We start from the raw sequence: 23,988 nt of genomic DNA, 5'->3' as shown, positions 1-23,988 counted from the left end.
GAGCTTAAGGATCTTCCTCAGCCATAGCTAAGTTAGCCGGTTTTGGGCTTGGACAACAGGGTTTTTTCTCCCCCAGTTTACCTGAGGCTTTTCATCCTGCAAGCAACCAAACTGGCCCCATGAACATACATGGATACAGTCATGAATATCGCCCTTAAGGGACACAGCAGAGGAGTGGTGAACCATCTGCATTAATATACCAGTAACCCCTCATTAGGAGGAGACTCAACCTGTCCTAGATAGATGAGAAGGATAGGATAGGATAGAAATGTATTGTCCTAAAACATACCACTCTTCACACGCTGCCTCCTTGATTTGGCTATCTGATCAAAATTGTCCTGATGTTTGCTCATCCCAACTTTCACTCTAATACAAAAGACATTAATATATTGTTAGTCCATCCTCTGCTGATGTAACAACCTTCAATATTCAGAGAAAACTTTCTCCTAGATTTTGGAATGTTTGTGTAGTAATTTCTTTCCATTCTTTCAGAAGAGCATGTTCAGTAACTGATGTTGAGTGATATGACCTGGATAACAATCAGGTCTCTGTGCAGGTAAGTAAAGTTCTTCAACACCCATCTATCAAAACATTCCTGACCAGACCTTGCTTGGACAGGGATACTGTACTGTTGATACAGGAACTCCTGGCATAATGTTTGAAACACAAAATTGTCTAGAATTTTATTTATAGGCTGAAGCGTTAAGATTCCCTGTTAATAGAACTAGGCAGTCCACCCTGAATCATGATAAACAGCCTCACACCATGATGCTTCCTCTGTGAAACTTCACATACACCAAACCCAGATTCATCCAACATGGTGCCAGATGGTGAAGCATTCAGCCACTTTATTTAAATATTCTGAACAACCATGAGGCTTGCTTAAATAAGAATTTAAATAGTTTTAAATATGAGTAAAGAATGCAGATGCCTAACAATAGGCTAAAGTTCTATTGTTAGGCATTTGCGAGCGTGTGACTCCACAAATCTGCCAGTATCTGAAGTCACATGCTCGCAGATGCCTAACAATAGAACTTTAGCCCAGACTGTAGCTTCAGTTCAAACTTAATTGTAGTTCATAGGTCAATTTTGTAGTGGTACAATGTTTCTTTTTGGTATTTATATATATATATATATATGTAAATATAAACGCTATATTCAACTATACTAGATAGTGAAAACTTATCTTCTCTTCCACCGCAAATGCTGCCGACTGTGACCTTGCCTCCTCAGTAGCCAAAAACAACACACTATATAACAACGAAACTCCAAAAGCAGAACCACTAAATGACACTTGTGTTACTGAGAAAAAAATGTAGCACAATTCACAAAAGAATTCACACTGTACATCGTTTAAAAAACAATTTTTTTTTCTCACAGCTCAAATCACCTGCTGCATGCTTCAGCAACCCTAGCACCAGCCAGTGCCACCATTACAGAACCTTAAGGTGAATACAGCTGTGGAATTGGATGGTATACCAGCTCGAATTTTACGTGAAGCAGCAAGGGAATTGTCAGTGCCACCATTGACCATATTGTTTAATCTAAGTTTTAACTCTGGGTTAGTCCAAACGGGTTGGAAAGAGGGGTAAATAGTTCCATTGCATAAAGGAGGCTCCAAGATTGATGTAGAAAATTACTGACGAATATCAGGAGTTGTTGTCAGAGTATTTGAGAAGTTGGTCAAAAGCAAAATACCAGAATAACTAGATGGAAATGGGACACTGTATGTGGGACAGTGTGATTTTGTGAACAGTATGTGATACCTCAGTAACTTCTTCCAAAAGAAGGTCAGTGACTAGTGGCATGCCACAGGGTTCTGTTCATGAACCAATTCTGTTTATTTGGCAAATTAAAGATATCGGAAAAGATCTGAGAGAAACTTTTCAGTTATTTGCCGATGATGCAAAGTTGGGCAGAGCAGTAGTTAATACAAATGATGTCAAAATTTTGCAGGATGATTTGAACAGATTGGCAGAGTGGGCAAAAGAAAATGGATGTCAATTTAATGTGGCAAAGCATAAGGTTATGCATTTTAGGTGAAAAGATTACCAGCCGTATACCTCATTGGTGGAATTGTATTCCAGGAAATTGAAGAAGTTTGAGACTTGGGAGTGTTAGTGGATAGGAAGTTAAATTATGGGAGGGGAGGGGCACATATCAAAAGTGGCTAAAGCAGCTCATAAGATCACTTGGCCACTGAAGAATACTTTGACAGAGACAAACAGGTTATTGTTCCTCTTTACTCGAGCCTGAGATCCCATCTTGACATGTTGACTACTGCATGCAGATTTGGGTGCCAGGTTTTCTTAGAGAGGAGGAGGAGGAGAGGCAAGTGACCAAGATGGTAGCAGGTCTATGGAATGAACCTTATGAGAAAGATTTGAAGATTTGTGGGTGACAGAAACTGGAGGATAGGCAGAAAAGGGGTAATATGATTGAGATATACAAATTACTTAGGAGTTTTTACAATATAATGCACAGGAAATTTTTCAAAACAGGTCTGGTGGTGGGAGATCTATGGGCTATCCATGGAAATTGAGCAAGAGTGTAGACAGCAAGGGTATTAGAACTAGGTTCTTAACTTGGAGAGCGGTGAATGAGTAGAATAAGCTGCCAGAGACTGTTGTGGGTGCTATGACGGTGAATGAGTTCAATGCAATGTATTACTATTATTATTACTATTATTACGGGCAACTCCAGGGAGTCATTAGACTCATCGAGGGAGGCCCCAAATCATATTCATCACAACTATTTGACATTCATACAGTATCTATCATACCTCGCCTTAAACTCATTCACTGTCACAGCATCCACCACAGACTCAGGGAGCGAATTCCACTCATTCACTACTCTAAAAGTAAAGAACCCAGCTCTAACACCTTTACTAACCACACTTTTGCCCAGTTTCCATGGATGTCCTCTAGTCCTCCCACAACCAGCCCTGTTCTCAAAAATATCTTCTGAATTAATTTTATAGAAACCCTTCAGTAATTTGAATGTCTCAATCATATCTCCCCTCCTCCGCCTATCAACCAATTTTTGCAACCCACAAATCCTCAACCTGTTCTCATATGGTTCATTCCACAGACCTGCTATCATCTTGGTCACTCGCCTCTGGATCCTCTCCACCTCCTCCCCATCAAGAAGAAACCTAGGTGACCAAATCTGAGCACAGTAGTCTAGATGGGGTCTTATCAAGGCTCGATACAGAGGAACAATAACCTGCAATGTATGATAGATACTGTGCAAATGCTGAATAGATCTTGACATGATTATTTAGGATCTCCCTCGATGATTCTAAGAACTCCTTGGAGTTGACCATAAAAAAAAAAAAAAATAATAATAATAATATCTGATGGTCTGTTGAGTATGATATTATAAGTTATATATGCAATTTATTTTTTTGCACTGTTATGATTAACTTTTCTTCCATTAAAGCATAACACTATTGGTGATTTAACATCACGTGGCTCATTCTGTTTCGATATATATCAATTGTTTGCATTCTACCTTATAACAACTTTTTTTTAAGCCACTGACAATGGTCTGTTAATCATCGTCATCAAATTCTTGACATGTACTCTCAAAGGGTGGACAGGATATGATAGTAGTACATGAAAAATTTACATCATTACTAACTTCCTATCTACAATTTTCTTCCACATCAATCTGTTACCTGTCAAGATTCCAACACTATCAGATTTTATATTTCTATCTTCTAAGGCACTTATTACTGTATCAAATCCACCTATATCTTGGTCTTCCTCTGGGTCTTTTTCCTGCCAATTTGGCAGAGAACACTTGTTTTGCTAATCTTTCCTCGCCCATTCTGTTTATGTGACCATACCACCAGAGATTAGCTCTGCTGACTCATTCCCAGATGCTAACAATGTCAAATTCTTTCCTAATATCCTCGTTTTTAATATGATATTGTCATTGAGGCCATCTATTCACACCCCAAATCTTTCTCAGGACTCTCATATCTATGGTCTCTAGTCTTTGGTCAAGTGTTTTTTTTCTAACCCAGATCTCAGTTCAATAAGTTAAAATTGGTTTCAACACTGTCTTGTATATAACTAATTTAGTGTTTTGACTAATTTCTTCCTTATTCCATATAAATTTATTCAGTTGACTTCTTACCATACCAGCTTTGTTGATACTATTGTCTATTTCTATATTTAATTTACCAACATCATTAAAAATTGTTCCTAAGTAGCTGAAATGTTTTACTTATTATTATTATCCAGGACACCATGGAGTCAAAAGACAAATTGTGGGAGGGTGTTTTTAGGAAATACAAAGTCTATCATACCACTTCTTGAACCCATTAACAGTCCCCACTCCAACCACTTTCTCAGGCAATGCATTCCAAGGTTCAACCACCCTCCACGCAAAGAAACCACTCCTCACCCTCTTACGCACAGCCTCCTTTCGTAACTTCCAGGGATGCCCCCCCCCGTCACCGCTCCTTCCTGCCGTTCCACCAAGTGAAAGAACTCTCCAATGTCTACCCTGTAACAGCCTCTCAACAGTTTAAAAGTCTCAATCATATCACCTCTGTACCCTTTCCACAGTCAATTTAACCCCTTCAAATCCTGGGGCCCAAATCTGAGAACAATAGTCTAAGTGTGGTCTAATCAGGGCCTTGTACAACGGAATGATAACTCTTTTATCTCTGCAGGTCAGCGTCCATTTCAATATTCCAGCAATCCTCTGAGTTACCATCAACACCTTTGCAATATGCTCCCTGAATTTCAGTTTTCTATTAATTACCATCTCCAGATTTCTTGTCTCCCCTACGTCCTCCAGTACAGCTCCTCCAATCGAGTACGCATCCTCCCATCGATGGATCTCAAACCTCAAGACTTTACATTTTGCTGCATTGAACTGACAACCCCATTTATTTGCAGATCTGTCTAGTGTATTCAAATCCTCTTGCAGGGCTGCCACATCCGCACTATTACTGATAACCCTTCCCAACTTCACATCATCCACAAACAACTGAATGTCCCCTTGTAATCCATTGATATAAAGATTGAACAATACAGGTCCCAGCACTGAGCCCTGTGGAAACCCACTTGTAACCTTCTGTTTCCTTGATATTGTCCCATCATACACAACTCTCTGATACCTATCAGTCAGCCAATCCTGAATCCATTTAACTAACCCGGCATTTAAACCCATGTGCTGCAACTTAAATATCAGCTTATCATGTGGCACCCTGTCAAATGCCATTTGCAAAATCCAAAAAAAAAATGGCAGTATATGCCTTTCTCTCATCAACTGAGCTTGTCACTTTATTATAAAAGACAATCATAGTACTAAAGCAAGAGTGCCCCTTAACAAATCCATGTTGATTCTCACAGATAACCTTACCGTCATCTACCCAATGCTGTAGATAGTCCCTCACTAATTTCTCCAAAACCCTAACAACTACTGATGACACACAAACAGGCCTATAATTAGACACTTCCAGTCTGCTACCGCCCTCATGCAGTGGCACTATCTTACCTTCCTTCCATTCCCTGGGTACCTTTCCTTCAGCCAGACTTTTATTGAAAAGCCAGGTCAACAGAGCTGTCAGTTCTTTAGCACATTCTCTCAAAACTGTGGTGAAATACCATCCAGTCCAACAGCTTTATTGGTATCCAGAGTAATCAGTATTTGGAACACACTCTCCTCTTGCACCTCTAAACTCTGATCCTGCCCTATCCCTCTAGTATTAAAACCTCCTCAAGGATGAAATACTCCAATAAAGTGCTCATTGAAAACTCCACTATGTTCTATGCATCAGTCACTCTATTCTCATTTTTATCCTGCAATGTCATTCTTCAACAATCATTTCTCCTCCTACTGGCCACATAGCTAAAAAATTCCATAGGATTTTCTTTGGATCTTAGTGCCAATCTCTTCTCATATTCCAGTTTTGCCTTGCTCACCATTCTGGTCACTCTCCTGGCCTGCATCTTATATTCTTCGTGTATCTGTCTTCCACCCCCTATCCTTGTATGTCTTACATAATCTCTTTTTCAACTGCAGTTCTTATAATAAATTTAGTTTAATCCTTTATCCAAGTGTGAGCAAACAAAGTTTGCGCCTGAAAGTATCTTCAGGACTGGAGTAAGGTGGTGCAACACCGGACAACTCCTTGCAAAGGTGGAGCAAGCTACCACCACTCCTATATCAGTATCTCCCATAATGCAAAACACATCTCCTTGCGGATATGTTTAATTTTATGCATTAAGGGAAGGGCCACTACCCAGACTAGTTTCGACCTTTATTGAGGTCTCTTCAGTAGGAGCCAGGCCCAAGTGGAGATACCAGCCAGAAGCATTAGCAGGTCATCTCTACCTACAGGAGTTGCCAAATGGTGTGCCACCTTTTTAATAAATTACTCTGGATTTAGAGAAAGATGTTGAAAGTTCACCAAGTGAAAAATAAACTCATGGAATACACCAAGTGAAAAATTCACTCATGGAATACAGCTTACTATTGCTGCTAGCAAATATTCTTTCAGAATTTTCCAAGCACTAATGATATCTTGGCCTTCCAATTCTGCCCTCCATGGAACTGTCCCTAGTTGATACCTAGGACTACTATAATCACCCGCCTTATAAATCCACATACGTTTCCTTTTCTCTGATACATCTGCATGTCTGTTCATCTTCCAAGTCAAAAACCACAGGGTTGTTGGTAATAGTAAACTTGTTTACTATTATGATGTTATTAACTAATTGATAAGTTGTAAGTTGATTCCTAACTCCAATATAAGAAAATTTATATTTAAAGACTGCGCCACTCTATATCTGAATTAGTTCAAGAATTGCAGAAAAATCAACCTTCAACTATCTCTCCTTAAAATATATACTGGCCGAGTATATTTGACTTACTTAATTTACCCGCTTTGGTTCGAATATTTTATGAATGGTGCAGTAAAAGAGATTCAGGGAAAATACAACTTTAGATTAACAAAACAAACATTTAATTTTTAAAATCACAAATTTTACACTTAACTTCAAATCAGTAATTAAGATATTACAAACATTTTAACTCCTCAGGTAAATTCAATCATTCAACTCATACAATAGTAAAACTGTTATCTCTAGTACAGTCTTCTTGCAGTTCCTTAAGTTCCAAATACAATAAAATCGCAGTAACACACCTCTTCACAAACAAACACTTTCAATTTTACACTTCAGCTAATTCTCACCAATAGTTACTGTTATTATAAGGAAATTCTAAGATGAAACTCACACACTTCTCTGTATAGGAATATTAATGGTTGGAATAATCTTACTGAAAATCTTTTTTCTTCATTTACTTATATGTAAACACTTTTTATAACTGTAAACACTTAAACAGAATACGGTACTCATTAAATAAATCTTCTAAGCAATAACTGAATTAATCGTCAATCACTATACACATAAACAAACGTTCTTGCATGAAATACTACTAATCATTTATGAATTAAGGCAATGCACAATAATTCCTTAACTTGAGGTTTTATATACACAGTTGTTCACTCTTCCGGCATTCAATTAATTCTTAGACACTACAATTCTAAACACAGCTATCGGTAAACTTCAACTTTACAGCTCTACTATTCTCTAGTGACTCCGTGCTTTATTTCAAGATTCTGTGTGTCCTTGAAAGGTCGGCCCTGAAATTAAATCTCAACTCAAGTAATCGCTAGTCTATCCGTAATCACTTAGCTATCTTCCGTAACTTTATTTGTTATTCTGAAACTTATAAGCTAACCGCTTCTCGACTAGTAGACTTTATTTAGCTGCTTGAGTGACTTGCCGACTCGCTATTATCGCACTCTGATTCCCGAATGCCGAAAGCTCCGATTCCAACCTAATGCCAATCCTTCTCTAATAAATCTCTCATGCTTCCTTTTCTCCAGCGTTCCTCACTTTTATATCCGTTCTTCCCGCCTAAATTGTTCACGTGATTTCTTTCTAAAACTGTTTTCAATAAACCTTCTCATCACGTAGTGTTCCAAAACGTGCAAGCTATCTAACATATGTTTCCATGACAACAAACAAAACATAATAAAATTGAGGTATTGCATAATGCTAAACTTCTACCAACAGGAATAAATAGAGAATATTTACATTTCAAATAATGCTCAGTTAAATTATCAAATACAAATTCTTATAATATTAACATAGCAATAATTAAAATAAACTTAATAATATTTAAATACAGAGTCTAATACTATTATTATATATCTTTGATTAAATAATTAGATATTAGACAAAATTAAAGTAGTTATATGAATATTAAATTGTAAAATAAGTTGTTTACATTAAATAATATTTACAAATGTAGCCTTTGCCATGGTGGATTATGTTGGATTCTGAGGAGAGTATTAATAATTTAAATTTCTCTTCATTCAGAATCCAACAGGGTCACTCTCTCTCCAACTGATGTGAGAGATGTCATCTCACTCATTATCAGCTCTTCTGATGCCATGACCAAATCCAAAACTCTTGAACCTCTTGTTTTCTCTCCATCACATGCTGCCGAAGACATTTGTCCCTCAAGAATTCCAGAAATTCTATCCCCTTCTTACTACTTGCATTTTCCTCTACCCACCTTATACTGCTGTAGTTAAAATCTCCCATAACAATCATTCTTCTTGCACTTGACAAGCTCAATTGCCTAAACATCTCCTTCTCCCCACCCTCTGTGCTCTATGATTTATAGTGACACCCACTAACTATCCTGTCTTGGCCACTTCTACTTCACACCATATGCTTTCAACATCATTTGTGCCACTGCTTTTCAAAGCCTCTACTCTAAGAGGATATAAGTCATCACTTATCATAAGCAGTACTCCACCACCATGTTTTCCTTTCCCATCCTACCGAAAAATGCTGTACTCTGCCACTTCAATTCCAGTTATTATATCATCCTCCATCAACCATGTCTCAGAGATCCCAATAATCTTTGGCCAGGTTGATGACATCAGCGCCACCATTTCATTTCCTTTATTTCGGATACTCCTGGGCTGAAAGTTTCCTGACATCGTCCACCTTCCCCCAAGCACCCATTCCCACAAAAGGCCATCCCTGCTACCATCCACCCTAGGAATTCTAGTTTCCCTGCATTGACACACTGACTCATTCAGAAAACCAGTCTTTCCAGATGCCTTCATCCTTCCTCATTTAAATGCAAGAAGTATCTAGCATACAGTTCCCTTCTGTCTTCAAATGCTCAAATGCTCTCCGAGCATCCATGTATTCCAATCTTCTCTTCCCACACATTCTGGCTATTATGTGATTCTATATTGCTGCTTTTCTGCTCAGCTCATCACTATCATACCTGTGCAACACACACACACACGCACGCACGCACGCACAATCTTCCCTCTATGCGTTGTATTTTGCACAACTTCAAGCAAGAATCTCAGATCTCTCGCCGCCCGATTTACATCGCCTCTCAAGTCATTCAATTGATGAGATGATTGTGATGCCACCATCACAATCATCTCATCGATCCTTTCATCCCTCTCAATTGCCATAGCCACATCATTCTCTATTGTTCCTCTAGGCAAACAATCTTCATGCATTCTATCTTGCACACCACGGATCATTGAGTCACTATATATTACACCTCTCACCATTCCTCTCTCCTACTGTTTCCATTCTCTCCTCCTCCATCCCTGGAAGTTACGAAAGGAAACTGTGAGCAAGAGGATGAGGAGTGGTTTCTTTGCGTGGAGGGTGGTTGAACCGTGGAATGCACTGCCTGATGGAGTGGGGGGAGCGAGAACGGTCAATGAGTTTAAAGAGTGGTATGATAGACTTTGTGTTTCTTAGGGGGGGGACCTTCCCTCGATGAGTCTTGATAGATTTTATGTTCTCAGGAAGGCCTTCCCGCGATGAGTCTTTTGACTCCATGGAGGCTTGAATAATAATAATAATAATAATAATAATAAAGCAGAACCTCTAAACAACACTTGTGTTACTGAGAAAAAAAATGGAGCACAATTCACAAAGGAAATCACCTTATAAACCTTTTAAAAAAACACTTTTTTTAACAACAGCTCAAATCCACCGCAGCGTGCTTCAGCCCTTTACTGGTTCTACAGGTTCTCCATTCACAATGCACTTGACATTTTCAATGCTTCTGCCTATTTTCATTAGATTTGCTTTGCTATTACAGACCTTCATACTATATATATATTATAACAGTTATTCAATTTAGTCAGGGAATCTTGCAGATTTGTAGCAGATTTATTTAGAAGCATAAAATCATCTAGATAAAGCAAAGAGCTGAGATTAACATCTCCAATTTTGATATCATATTTAATACCTTTCCTTCATAATGTGATCCATATAGATAATGAATAACAGAGGGGATAATGTACATCCTTGTCTGACAGCAGATTTAACATTAAACCATCTTCTTGTACTTCCTTCAATTCTAACTGCCGACTTACAACTCAAATAAAGAAGAAAAAGTATTGTTTTACACAATGCCATGTTGCCACGATATAACTGTAGTGTTTTGAATAGCTTTTCTCTTGGCACCTTGTCATGTGTCTTTTCCAGATCTACAAAACTTAAATACAGATTTTGGTTATATTCCCATGATTTTCAACTATTTGTCGTAAAGTGAAAATTTGATCCTGTCAGTCTGTATTTGGCCTGAATCCAGCTTGTTCTTCATAAAGGTTTTCTTCAACAATCCTTTTCAACTGCTTCTCAAGTACACTTGCATACATCTTATCAGGAACACTCAGTATGTAAGACATTTAGACTTCCATATTTGAGCATTTCTGGTCGAATATCATCTACTCCTGCTGCCTTTCCACATTTCAGGCTTTTGATGGCTTTTTCTACTTGAAGTATGGATATGTATTCCTGATTGCATGCCTGGTCAGTGTTATTTACCACTGTACTGTCATCGCTGCTTGTTTGATTTAGCAATTTTTCGAAGTAATTACTCCATACTTCAAGATATCTTTTTCTCCTGTTTTCATGTCACCTTTATCATCTCTAATTCCTTTTACAGCATGCTTTCATCCATTTCTCAGCTTCTTCAACAGCCTCCAGAATATCTTGGGTAAGGTAGTTAGCCAACTACCTTACCCAAGATATACCTGGTGTTGCAACTTCGCTCAGAGTTGCAACACCAGGCAACTCCGAGCAAAGGTGGACCAAGCTCTCATCACTCCTTGTCTCAGTATCTTCCATAATGCAAAGCACATTTCCTTGTGGACATGTATCCTCCTATGCATTAAGGGAAGGGCCACTACCCAGACCGGTTTCAACCTTTATTGAGGTCTCGTCAGTGGGAGGTAGACCAAAATGTGGAGATACTAAGGTAGAAGCAATAGGAGTTGCCAACAGATGTACCACCTTATTATTGAATTGCTCTGGATTTAGATTAAGATGTTGGAAGTTTATTTTTCACTTGGTTAGATTATAATAAATTTAGTTTCATCCTTTATCCAAGTGTAATCATACAAAGTTTATACCTGAAATTATCTTCAGGACTGGGGTAAGTTAGTGCAAAACCAGGCAACTGACGAGACCTCAATAAAGGTTGAAACCGATCTGGGTAGTGGCCCTTCCCTTAATGCATAGCAGTATACATGTCTGCAAGGAGATGTGCTTTGAATTATGGGAGATACTGAGACAAGGAGTGATGAGCTTGGTCCACCTTTGCTCAGATTTGCCTGGTGTTGCACTACCTTAACCCAGTCCTGAAGATAATTTCAGGCGCAAACTTTGTTTGCTTACACTTGGATAAAGGATTAAACTAAATTTATTATTTTTTACATGTTCTTCTTTTCAATATGAAATTCAGAAAGTATTTTTACCTTGGGTATAAATATGTTAAAGATACCAAACAATTTTAAACCTGGTTTTACTCCATTTCCCAAGTAAGCAAACAGACTAAAAGTCAAGTTTGCGCCTGCAATTGATGCAAGTCTAACTGATCCCACAGGTAGTGCAGGACCAGGGCAACTCGTGGCAAAGGTGAAACAAGCTCCGATCACTAATCTTAATATTTACCCTTAATGCCAAAACACATCTCCAAGAAGGGGATGTATGATGTTTTGTATTAAAGGCAAGGGGCCACTACCCAGACCGGTTTCGACCTTTATTGAGGTCTCTGTATTACTAAATCTTGGTATTTCTATTTCTAGCCTAGCTCCCACTGACGAGACCTCAATAAAGGTCGAAACCGGTCTGGGTAGTGGCCCCTTGCCTTTAATACAAAACATCATACATCCCCTTCTTGGAGATGTGTTTTGGCATTAAGGGTAAATATTAAGATTAGTGATCGGAGCTTGTTCCACCTTTGCCACGAGTTGCCCTGGTCCTGCACTACCTGTGGGATCAGTTAGACTTGCATCAATTGCAGGCGCAAACTTGACTTTTAGTCTGTTTGCTTACTTGGGAAATGGAGTAAAACCAGGTTTAAAATTGCTTAGTATCTTTAAAATATGAAATTCAGTTTTATCCTGCTCAAGACTAAATAGTGATCACTTCCAATTTCAAATAATCTGTACACTCTAGTGTCTTGCACCAGGGAGAAAACATCACTATTAACAATAACATAGTCAATGAGACTTTTCTTATTCCTTGCCTTTTCTCTCCATGTGAATTTGTGCACATTTTTATTTTGAAACATTGTGTTAGTAATAACTAGTCGAATAGAATAGCAGTTGAATAGAAAATCAAAGTATAGGCCTATTTGTATTTCTTCTGTAGTTGTTAAGATTTTGAAGAAATTGGTAAGAACTCATATACACAGTTGGGCAGATGATAGCAATGTTATTTATGCAGGCCAGTATGAATGTATCAAAGAATGCCCTTGTGTTAGTAATCTGGTACCCTTTTACAACAATGGATGAGAGTAATTCATACACTGTCATTTTTTTGGATTTTGCCAACACATTTAGCAATAAATGCAAATGTTATATTCAGACAAAGACAATCAAGGAATAGGAGTAACCATAGTATTCAACAATAAATACAAGACTAGTCTTCTAGAATGGATATGGGCAAATATCAAAATGGGGAACTGGACAATGAGACTTATTTGTGCCTATGGTCCCAAAGAACGTTCTACTAAAGTATAAGTGGAGGATTTTTTTTTTTTTTTTGAGGCTTCAGAGAAAGCAACTGACACAATGAAAAATTGGTTCTTGTTGGGGAAATACCTCGGTGTGGGGGGGGGGGGGGGACTGTTTCACAGTACAGCAGTACCAGGGATGAAGGAGGAGGAAAAGAAACTTGTTCTGTGGGTTTCAAAGTGTACTGTGAAGGGGTGTTGGGAGGTTGCTGTGATGTTGTTTCAGATGAGCATTTTCCATGAAAATATTTATAGAATATACGAATTGCAGAGACTAAACGTCTATGTGAAAGTAGGGGGGGGTGGGGGTTAGTCGGCAAGAGATGGATGATTTATCAGTCTAATGCTCTCCTGTATTGAGTCAAGCATTTTGAGGAAGCTTTTAGGAGCTCTACTCCAAATGTGAGAACATTATTAGATAGCTGGGAAGATTTGCGATTTGTATAAGGTTAACAGCTGTTTTGAAGTGAAGTAACGTCTTGAGCAAAAGAGAAAGCCTAGTTTTTTGGAAGCTGAGGATGCAATGGTTGTGATGTGTTTATGCCAGGAGAGGCCTGATGTCATGGTAATTCTGAGAAGAGAAATTTCATCTTGTCTGGGGATTTGAGTGTTATCAAAAATAATACTGGAGGAAAATGGTTCTTTTTTTATGGGAAAATACATAAGGAAATAATTTTTAGAAAATAGTCTGTTTATGATTTTGATGCAATTCTGTCAGTTTCAGCTAAACTTACAGCTCTTAGTGAGTTATGAAAGCCTTGCCCCCCCCCCCCCCAAAAGAGATAGATAGTTGTTGAAAGTTTTTCACTTGGTGGGGTCTGGCTCCCGCTGATGAGACCTCAATAATGGTCAAAAATGGTCTGGGTAGTGGTCCTTCGCATTATGCATTGCATTATAGGGGATGTGCTTTGCATTATGGGATACATACTAAGGTAAGTGATTTGAAATCATTAGCCTCTATATACAAGTAGCTCAGATGTGAATATATTTCACGTGCAAAACTTTGTTTTGCTTAGTTGGGAAAACAATTAAAACCAAGTATAAAATCTTGGTATCTTTAACATATATATATATATATATCAATGTACTGGCAAATCTACCATTAATGTATTTAAACTTACAGGTGAGAAGCACAATACTACATGAAGATTATTACGTGCACGTGTCATAAAGAAATCACATAAATTCTCTCGTGTTGCTGCTTTTTTGGATTCTTTCTTCATAACTGGTATAAGTGAGTCTGCAATTTCAGCTAGGTCTTCTCGAGTAAAGAAACTTGCGACCTATAATCAAAGAAAACTGAATAAAATTAAAATACACAAATACGAAAGCAGTGGGGGCTGCTGGCTTGAAATCGTGGGGGTGCTGCAACTTTCGAAATATACATACACACTGTAAGTACAGTGTATATGTGTTTGGATAAAATATCAAAATTATGGTAAAAATTTAAAAAAAAAATTAAACATGAAAAAATATTGTTTATTATCAATAAAATTATACAGTTTGGTATAATTCAAAATAACTTAAAAATAAAACCCATTCCTTTAATTGTAATTAAAGGAATGGATTTACAATTTTTGGACATTACAATTAAATCCTTTAATTGTAATGTCCAAATATTTAAAGAGACAGAGTAAATATGATAGGCACTACGAACACTCTACTACTGGATCAAACTGCATGTAAACAACAGTGGAACTGAGCGAAGGACAGTGCCGCATTACATTAATAGCTCGCATCTCACTATAACGTGCATATGTTGCACACGTAGCAACACATGTGTGCACACGTTGCACACGTAGCAACACATGTGCATATGTTGCACACGTAGCAACACATGCACGGTGGTATGACACTGTGGTAAACACAGTGCTGCTAGCGTCCTTTGCCCTCCTAAGTGATACAAGATGGATTTTTATTATTTTTTATACAAAATAAGAAAATTGTATAGGATTGTTGATGATAAAATTAAATATTACAAGCAAATATAAATAAATTAATAAATATATTTATATATCAAGAAAAATTGGGGGTCTGCAATACGCAGTGCCTATGCACAAGCAGTCCCTGTAAGAAAGTAGAAAACTATGATAAACGTCTTGATTTTTAAATAAGATAATTTTCTGATAAATTTCTAATGAGTGAATTATGATAAAATGTCCATTATTTGATAATTCTTGTAGATAAGCTTATACGTTTGTTATACATAGCTTTTTATTTTTCAGCAACATGTACTAGAATATTAATTATAAAAACTTCACTTAATACTTTCTTATATTTCGGCAATGTTACATTGCCATCATCAGGAATCGCAAAAAACAATATGTGCACACTGTATTAACATAGAGTAGATGAGGCTGAATAAAGGCTACAGAAATTGGGTCTCGAGTCTTAATCAGTGTCCCCTAGTGGGTTAAATTGGATTGTCTTGGCCACTGGGCAGACATTCTTAAAATGTATGCTTCCCAGATTTGGGGCAGTCTCATACAAGCAAATTTGTTGAGGATTGGAAAGTTCTTTAAAGCTGAGGAAGATTCAAAGAATAGTCTTTCATACTTGTATTTGCTGTGGTGTAAGAGAGTGGCCTTCTTCCAGAATATCCTATGTTGGGTGTCCAAAGCATGGTCAGCAAGTCCTGAGTGGCTGTATTGGTGGACCCATATGCAGTCCTTGTGTTTGGATATCCTGATATTGGTTGTACTACCTGTTTGGCCTTAACAAAACAGTTTACATAAAACTGCAAGGGACCTTGTATACTCATAGTATGTCTAGGGGATGTGGCTGGTCTTTGGTGGAGCAGATAAGAGATGCCAATTTCTTATATGGTCTGTAACTGGTTGCAAGATTATATTATTATTATAATTATTATTATTATTAGCATTTAACCTCCATGGAGTCAGAGACTCATCGGGGGAGGGGGGGGATACACACTATCTCACCCAATGCTCATCCAACAGGACTTTAAACTGATTCAATGTGTCTGCATTCACAACACTCTCAGGCAATGCATTCCACTCACCAACCACTCCCCATGTAAAGAACTAACTCCTCTGCTCACACCCATCTTATACAGTTTCTAGCGATGGTGTCTTGTCCCCCCCTTCCCATTCTATGAAAAATCTCTTCCATGTCAACCTGATAACAACCCCTGACTAGTTTATATGTGTCTCAATCTTATCCTCCCATCTCTTCCTCTTGTTCATAACGTTTTACAACTTACATTCTCTCAATCTATCCTAGTACTCCAGATTCCAAAGACCACTGACCACCTTTGTGAATCTACTCTGGGCCTTTTCCAACATATCCATGTCACCAAGAAATCCCAGCAACCAAATCTGTATGCAATAATCCATATGAGGCCTGATCAAGGCCTTATTCAATGGTATCACGACCTCTCTATTTCTACATGTCAAGATCCTGGTATGATTGCCATTATCTGATATGACGTCTTCACAATTTGTGCAATGTGGCACTTGAATTTCAAGTCCTTGTCCACCATCACTCTTGTATCTCTCGTCTCCTCTACTTACTTTAAAGTTTATCCACGAAGTGTATAGTTTGTATTTCAGTATTGCTTACCAAATCTCAAAACCTTATACTTTGCAACATTGAACTGACTGTTCCACGTACTTGTCTATTCATGCAATCAATTCATATCGTATTGTAAAACCATAGCATCCGCTTGACTCAGCATTGCTTTCCCAAGTTTTGAATCATCTGCAAACTGCTGAATATCATTATATCACTGAATATCACTAGCTGAACCCATCCCAATATCATTAACATACACATTGAACAACAACGGCCCCAAAACTGACACCTGCAGCACTGCACTCTGGTGACCTTTCTCTTTCGAGATACTGCACCCACATATACAACTTTCTGATACCTATATGACAGCCAGTCGCTGATCCAACACAGAAGCCTGTTATCCAATCCCATCTGTTTCAATTTATTGAAGAGTTTGTCATGTGACAGTATATCAAAAGCCTTTGCAAAATCCAAGTACACGACTGTATGAGCATCTCCTCTGTCCAAGGTATTTGTCACCTTGTTATAGTACATAAGTAAGTTAGTAAAACATGATCTCTACTTAACAAACCCATGCTGATAACCAGAGAATACTGCTGTTATCAACCCATTTCTGTATTCTACCTCTCACCAATCTCTCCAGTACCTTCAGCACAACTCCAAATATACAGATCGGCCTATAATTTGAAGCCACAGCCTTATCACCACCTTTATACAGTGGAGCAATTTTACCCTCCTTCCACTCCCTTGAAACCTGTGCTGTTACAAGAGTTTTATTAAACAGGCATGCCAATGCTACTGCTAATTTCCTGGAACATTCCCTTAAGGTGCATGGTTGGTTGGTTGGTTTAGAGTTTATTTGGTACCAGTGGCAGTTAGTGGCTTGAAATCGTGGGGGTGCTGCAACTTTTGAAATACACATACATAGTGTAAGTACAGTGTACATGTGTTTGGATAAAATATCAAAATTATGTTAAAAATTTTAAAAAAATTAAACATAAAAAAATATTGTTTATTATACATAAAATTATACAGTTTGGTGTAATTCAAAATTACTTAAAAATAAAATCCATTATCATAACCCCAATAATGTTCTAAAATAAAAACTATAACAAATGACTTTAATTGTAATGTCCAAATATTTAAAGAGACAGAGCAAACGAACTACGAACACTCTACTACTGGTGCAAACCGCATATAATCAACAGCAGAGCTGCGCGACGGACAGTGCCGCATTACGTTAATAGCTAGCATCTCATTATGACATGCATATGCTTGCAATAGGACACTGTGGTAAAAACAGTGCTGCTAGCATCCTTTGCCCTCCTTAGTGCTACAACATGGATTTTTATTATTTTTTATACAAAATAAGAGAATTGTATGGAATTGTTGATGATAAAATTAAATATTAAAAGCAAATATAAATAAATTAATAAATATATTTATATATCGAGAAAAATTGGGGCAGTGCCCATGCACGAGCTGCCCCTGTTTTGCACAAAAACAACAAAGCAATAAACAGAATTATTGCAGGGGGCACAGCAACACACAAGGTGAAAAGTACAGCAGTATGTAAATCATCAACAATACAAGTTAATAAACAAAATGCATATACAAAACCAAGAAGGAATGCATTATCTACAGATGGATAAAATTACAACAAATTACAACAAATGTTATTTGTAGTAAATAAATAGGCAAAGAAGGAATTGTTATACAATATGCATGCATAAAAATTAAGTTTAGCAATGTGGTATATAAACAAAATTACAACAAGGTTTTTTGCTCAGTGTCAGTGCCTGCATGCACATATCAGTTTTTTGTGATCCCTGATGATGACGATGTAACATTGCTGAAATATAGGAAAGTATTAATTGAAATTTTTATAAGTAATATTCTAGTATATGTTGTCATTTCCTGAAAAATTAAAAGCTATTTGATAATTATTAGTTTCGATGGGGCAAATTGTTGTTGACTCAACAACTCTGCAGTCCTGATGAATGGATTAGTCATTTGTCTTTTGGCTGAAAAAAATCCATGTTCAATTTTTTTTGATGGAATAAATGAAATTACTTCAGAGTTATGGAGTATTTCAACTATAAGTTCTGCCTAGCTAATATAGATATTTCATCCTTTATACAGACAATCCAACCTAAGGAACAGCGATGGCAGACAAAAAGACTGGAATGTATATTTAGCCAATTAGCTGAGGATTAGTCAAGGGGAATGAGGACATTGAAAGTTTATTTTTCACTTGGTTAGACTATAATAAATTTAGTTTAATCCTTTATCCAAGTGTGTGCAAACAAAGTTTGCACCTGAAAATATCTTCAGGACTGGGGTAAGGTAGTACAACACCGGCCAACTCGTAGCAAAGGTGGTCCAAGCTAACATCACTTCTATCACATTATGGGAGATACTGAGATAGGAGTGATGTTAGCTTGGTCCACCTTTGCTACGAGTTGGCCGGTGTTGTACTACCTTACCCCAGTCCTGAAGATATTTTCAGGTGCAAACTTTGTTTGCTCACAGTTGGATAAAGGATTAAACTGAACGAGGACATACATATGTGTTGCCTCTCATGCAAATAAACTTGCTATCAAAAATAAAAGAAAACTGAATAAAATTTAAATATACACATACGAAAGTAAAAAATATGATGAACAACTTGTTTTTTAAATAGGACAATTTTCTGATCTAATGAGTGAATGAGTTGCACCTTGCAAAAATGAGTGAACGAGCACACCCATATTTGTTGGAAGATGCATCAGTAGCCTGAATATTTCTTCTACTTCTTGTTCGTCTTTTTGATCCAAGGATGTATTATTTGTCTTTCCAATGTTATCAGTTACAGACATTTAATGAGCCATTATTTTACTTCCTACATCAAGGGGAAATTATAGTATATCTGTAAATTGGAAAATGCTCTCTAGATGATTTATATGTTATGTAGGATGGAAAAACATGAGATTGCAAGAAGAAAATCTCAGCTACATCCACTGAATAACTTACCTTCAGATAAAAGCTGGTCGATGAAGTCACTTTTATAGTCTTTCCAATGTTATCAGTTACAGACATTTAATGAGCCATTATTTTACTTCCTACATCAAGGGGAAATTATAGTATATCTGTAAATTGGAAAATGCTCTCTAGATGATTTATATGTTATGTAGGATGGAAAAACATGAGATTGCAAGAAGAAAATCTCAGCTACATCCACTGAATAACTTACCTTCAGATAAAAGCTGGTCGATGAAGTCACTTTTATATTATATTTCTTCAATCAATCAACCTTCATAAGTCAACACTGTAAAGTCCTGATCTTTCTAAAGTTTCCTTATCATCTTGAAATTGCTTCAGATCTGTACACAGTAGTTGAATGTGGTCTGATCAAGACTCTATACATTGTAACTTTCAAATATATACATCTTCTGGTCAATGTCCTTCTTACCATTGCAGAAATCCCCTAGTCTATGCAAGAAATAATTCTTTTTATGCTAAGAAAATAAATGGAAATGGTCTCTCTGTACTTTCCTTCATTTTATTCTATCCAAAAACCAGAAGAAAATGAAGAGGATATTAAAATGTTTGTTAAGTACCTCTCATCAACTTGTGTATTATTATTATTATTATTATTATTATTACCACCACGGGCTACTCCAGGAGTCCTTAGACTCATCAAGGGAGGCCCTAAACATCATGTTCACACAGCTGTTCAACATTCTCACAGTATCTATCATACCTTGCCTTGAACTCACTCACTGTCATAGCACCCACAACAGACTCTGGCAGCTTATTCCACTCATTTACCACTCTAAAAGTAAAGAACCCAGCTCTAACACCCCTGCTAACCACGCTCTTGCCCAGCTTCCATGGGTGTCCCCTAGTTCTCCCACCACCAGTCCTGATCTCAAAAATATCACCTGAATTAATCCTATAGAATCCTTTTAGCAATTTGAATGTCTCAATCATATCTCCCCTTTTCCACCTATCAACTAGTTTCTGCAACCCACAAATCTTCAACCTGTTCTCATATGGTTCATTCCATAGACCTGCTATCATCTTAGTCACTCGCCTCTGGATCCTCTCAACCTCCTCTCCATCAAGAAGGAACCGAGGTGACCAAATCTGGGCACAGTAGTCGAGATGAGGTCTTATCAGCGCTCGGTACAGTATCTTACTCATATCTCCTCCTTATTCTCCAGTTGTGATTATGAACCAAACTATGTAGATTACCTTCATCAGCATGTCCTCACAACCAACATTCCAATGTCAGTCGAAAGTTTTTTACCTTGGATATATATTATGTTAAAGATACCAAGCAATTTTAAAGCTAGGTTTTAATCATTTTTCCTAAGTAAGCAAACAGACAAGTCAGTCAAGTTTAGTGTCAGAGAGGTGTATTTTTTGTAAGCAAACTCTCGGTTGGTGCATAAAGTATTTACTAAAATAAAGAGCCAAAATTTACGAAAATTACACCTCTCTGCCATTTCAAGTTTCTTGGTAATACAAGAGGGTTTTTTGCTCTCTTAAGGTTTCTGCCTGGTCTCTTAAGAAGAACCAATAAGTTCGAAACAACTGTCAAGCCAGTGAAACCTTATCAAAATGGACCAATAGGAGGCAAATATATGGACACTAGCAGCCATGCTCCCAATTAGGTCTGGCTAAGGCAACTTGTAAATGTCAGTGAGTGTATTCTCGTAAGCTCTCTGATCAAATTCCACACAAAATTTTTATAGTTTCTGTATTCGGCTATGAAATAATGCTGAATTTAATATCCACTTAATATTTGTATGATTTGAATTTGGTGATGATTCTTTTACAGCTGTTGTGAGCTACAGTATGAGTAGCTGAAGTTTTGTTCTTGAGACATTTGTGGTATTCAGAGGTTTTTATTTTACTGCATTTGCAAATGATTTTGAGGTTTTGATGTCTGAGAATTTGGAGAGAAATAAGGGATGAAAGCCTTTATTCCTGTGAGGATGATTTTTGTTATACACTCTCAGCAGATGTTTGGATCAGAAGAACTGAAGCAGTTGTCAGACCATGAGAAAGAGGAATAGAAGTCAAGGAAGTCATTCCATTTGGAACTCTTATAGTGCCAAAGAACATCAGACTGAAAACTGGTGGGTGAAGGTTCTTTTGTGGGAAAAGAGATCATTTGAATCTGAAATCTGCGATGTTGCATTCAGTATTGCATAATCATTTCTGCATCTACACTCATTTATCCCATGAGCAGCCACACACATTCTTGATGGCATCCACCCTAATATCTCTCACTTCCCTGGATTTTGCACTCTCAAACTCTCACTAAACAACACTTTCTCCAAATATTTAACTCCAAAACCATTAAAATGTAATCCATCAGGCATATATAAATCCTTTTGTCCAGCAATTCATTCCATACATTTGTAAACTGTACACCATTCCTCCTGCACAATCTTCTCATTAACCCATTAGCAATCATGGCCTTTATTCTCAGCTCTTTTCTATCATACCAAAGCAACAGACTCACTCTCAGTCTTTACTTCCTTATCCTTCATTTTCACTTCTTTCAACAACACTTTCATATCTTCTGTCATCGCATTTCTCCCTTTTCAAATCATTTGTTTCTTCCAAAAACAATCAACTCCTTCACTTCCCTCCTTCTCCAAACTAATAGATTGACTAACATCCTAAATATTCGCACCTGGAAATATGGTTTCTTCATTTTCTCATTAATTATACCTTTTATCATCGAATCTCCATATAATAAGTCTGGAAATGAGTCTCCTTATTTCCAGTCTATACTTTCCCAATTCATTTTTCTTTCATTCTCCTGCCGTTCCATTCTCATGCTGTTACACATGACAAATCTTTCCCCAATCTGTCTAGCTCCCATTTTGTTCTGTGAATGACACTGCATAAACAAGGTATTTCATTCCTTATTGTCACCTCATCATCATCCACATTATTATTATATTTATTATTATTATTACATGACATCTCCAGGGAGTCTAAAGACTCATTGAGGGAGGGCACCTAATGTACAACTCTCTGTCTCCACCACTCATTCCACTAACTACAGTAAACTGCATCATCCACACCAATGGCATATACTGCCCACCACCATCACCACTATTATTTTCACAAACGTCCATACCCACAGAAAGATTTGAACCCACTGGTTAGCGTGTCTACCAGCACAACTTTCACCTACTTGTTTCATGCTCTCATTCATATTTCATTGACTATCACTAATTACTTCCACATTCTTTGGAACATTTTTGCTATCTTTTTTTACATTATTAATATTTGTCACTTCATTTTCTCACAAGTTGTATTTCTTTCACTCACACATGAAACATTTACACATTCTCTCTACACTCTACTGTCATATCATAATCCATTTACTCTGGGCAATGAATACATAGAACATACACTACATCAAAATCCCTCATACTAAACTCGATGAACAAAGAACCCCTGACCACTATTTTCGATGCATGCATCAGTTCCACATAAAATGTTTTTAAACAATATGGGTTAAATTTCTGAAACAAGCTCACATACACAACTCTATAGTCTAGAGCAGGGTTTCTCAAACTGTGTTCTGCGGAACACTAGTTTCCGCGGAAGGTGCATAGGTGTTCCGCGAGAAGTTCTAAAATTTGTTATTTTAGTTTTCTAAGCATTTTTCATGAATAAATATTTTATAGTAAAAATATTCTGAGGAGAATAATATTCGTGAATATGTTGAAAAGCTCAGACCCAGAACACCTAATAACATCCGTGTATTGTTAATTTTCACACATCGAAACCTTTCAACATTTGGGAGAGGGAATGCTGCTGCTATTCATGACAGGTCATAAAAATTGCCTGCAAGCCCATTACAACAATTGGTGTCATATCTTCCGTTCTCAAAACTGAAGGAAATGACATCTGTGTAGCAAATGTCAGTGACCAAGCAGCATATTTTTAAACATGGAAGTATTCATGAATTATTGTTAATTTCACACATTGAAATCTTTCAACAAGTGGGAAAGAGAATACCACCATTTATGACCGATCATAAAAATTGCCAGCAAGCCAATTGCAACAATGGACAGCATGTTCTCAAAACTGAACGAAATAACATCTGCGTTGCAAATATCAGGGACCAATCAGCAAGGAAGTATAAAGAAAATTTTTCCACTGAAATTGAAGATCAAGGTAGTCTGTATCCAGTTCTCAAATCTATTACTACTGAATACTTTCTTTGCAAGTTCATATTACAGAGTGTAAGTGCTTGTTCTGAAACCGGAGTGCCGTGATTTTTTTTAAAAGTAATAGGAATACAGAGTTAAAATCTGATATGAATAAGAGACAAGGCAC

General features: G+C 37.2%; 1 protein-coding gene across 1 annotated transcript in view; it reads right to left on the bottom strand.

Moving 5' to 3' along the window:
* The window catches only part of LOC150095635 (dynein axonemal heavy chain 8-like), a 2,108,518-nt gene that overhangs the window by 859,113 nt on the left and 1,225,417 nt on the right, over window positions 1-23,988 (bottom strand). The window contains exon 55 of the mRNA XM_090409931.1: window positions 14,226-14,387. Coding sequence (XP_090266057.1) covers window positions 14,226-14,387 — 162 coding nt within the window. The remainder of the gene's footprint in view (window positions 1-14,225; window positions 14,388-23,988) is intronic.

Source organism: Typopeltis vanoorti, chromosome 20 (genome assembly GCF_054136105.1).
Source record: "Typopeltis vanoorti isolate ZY-2024b chromosome 20, IOZ_Tvanoo_1.0, whole genome shotgun sequence".
Taxonomy (NCBI): domain Eukaryota; kingdom Metazoa; phylum Arthropoda; class Arachnida; order Uropygi; family Thelyphonidae; genus Typopeltis; species Typopeltis vanoorti.
Note: the sequence above shows the minus strand (reverse complement) of the source record. Positions and strands in the feature narration are given on the sequence as shown.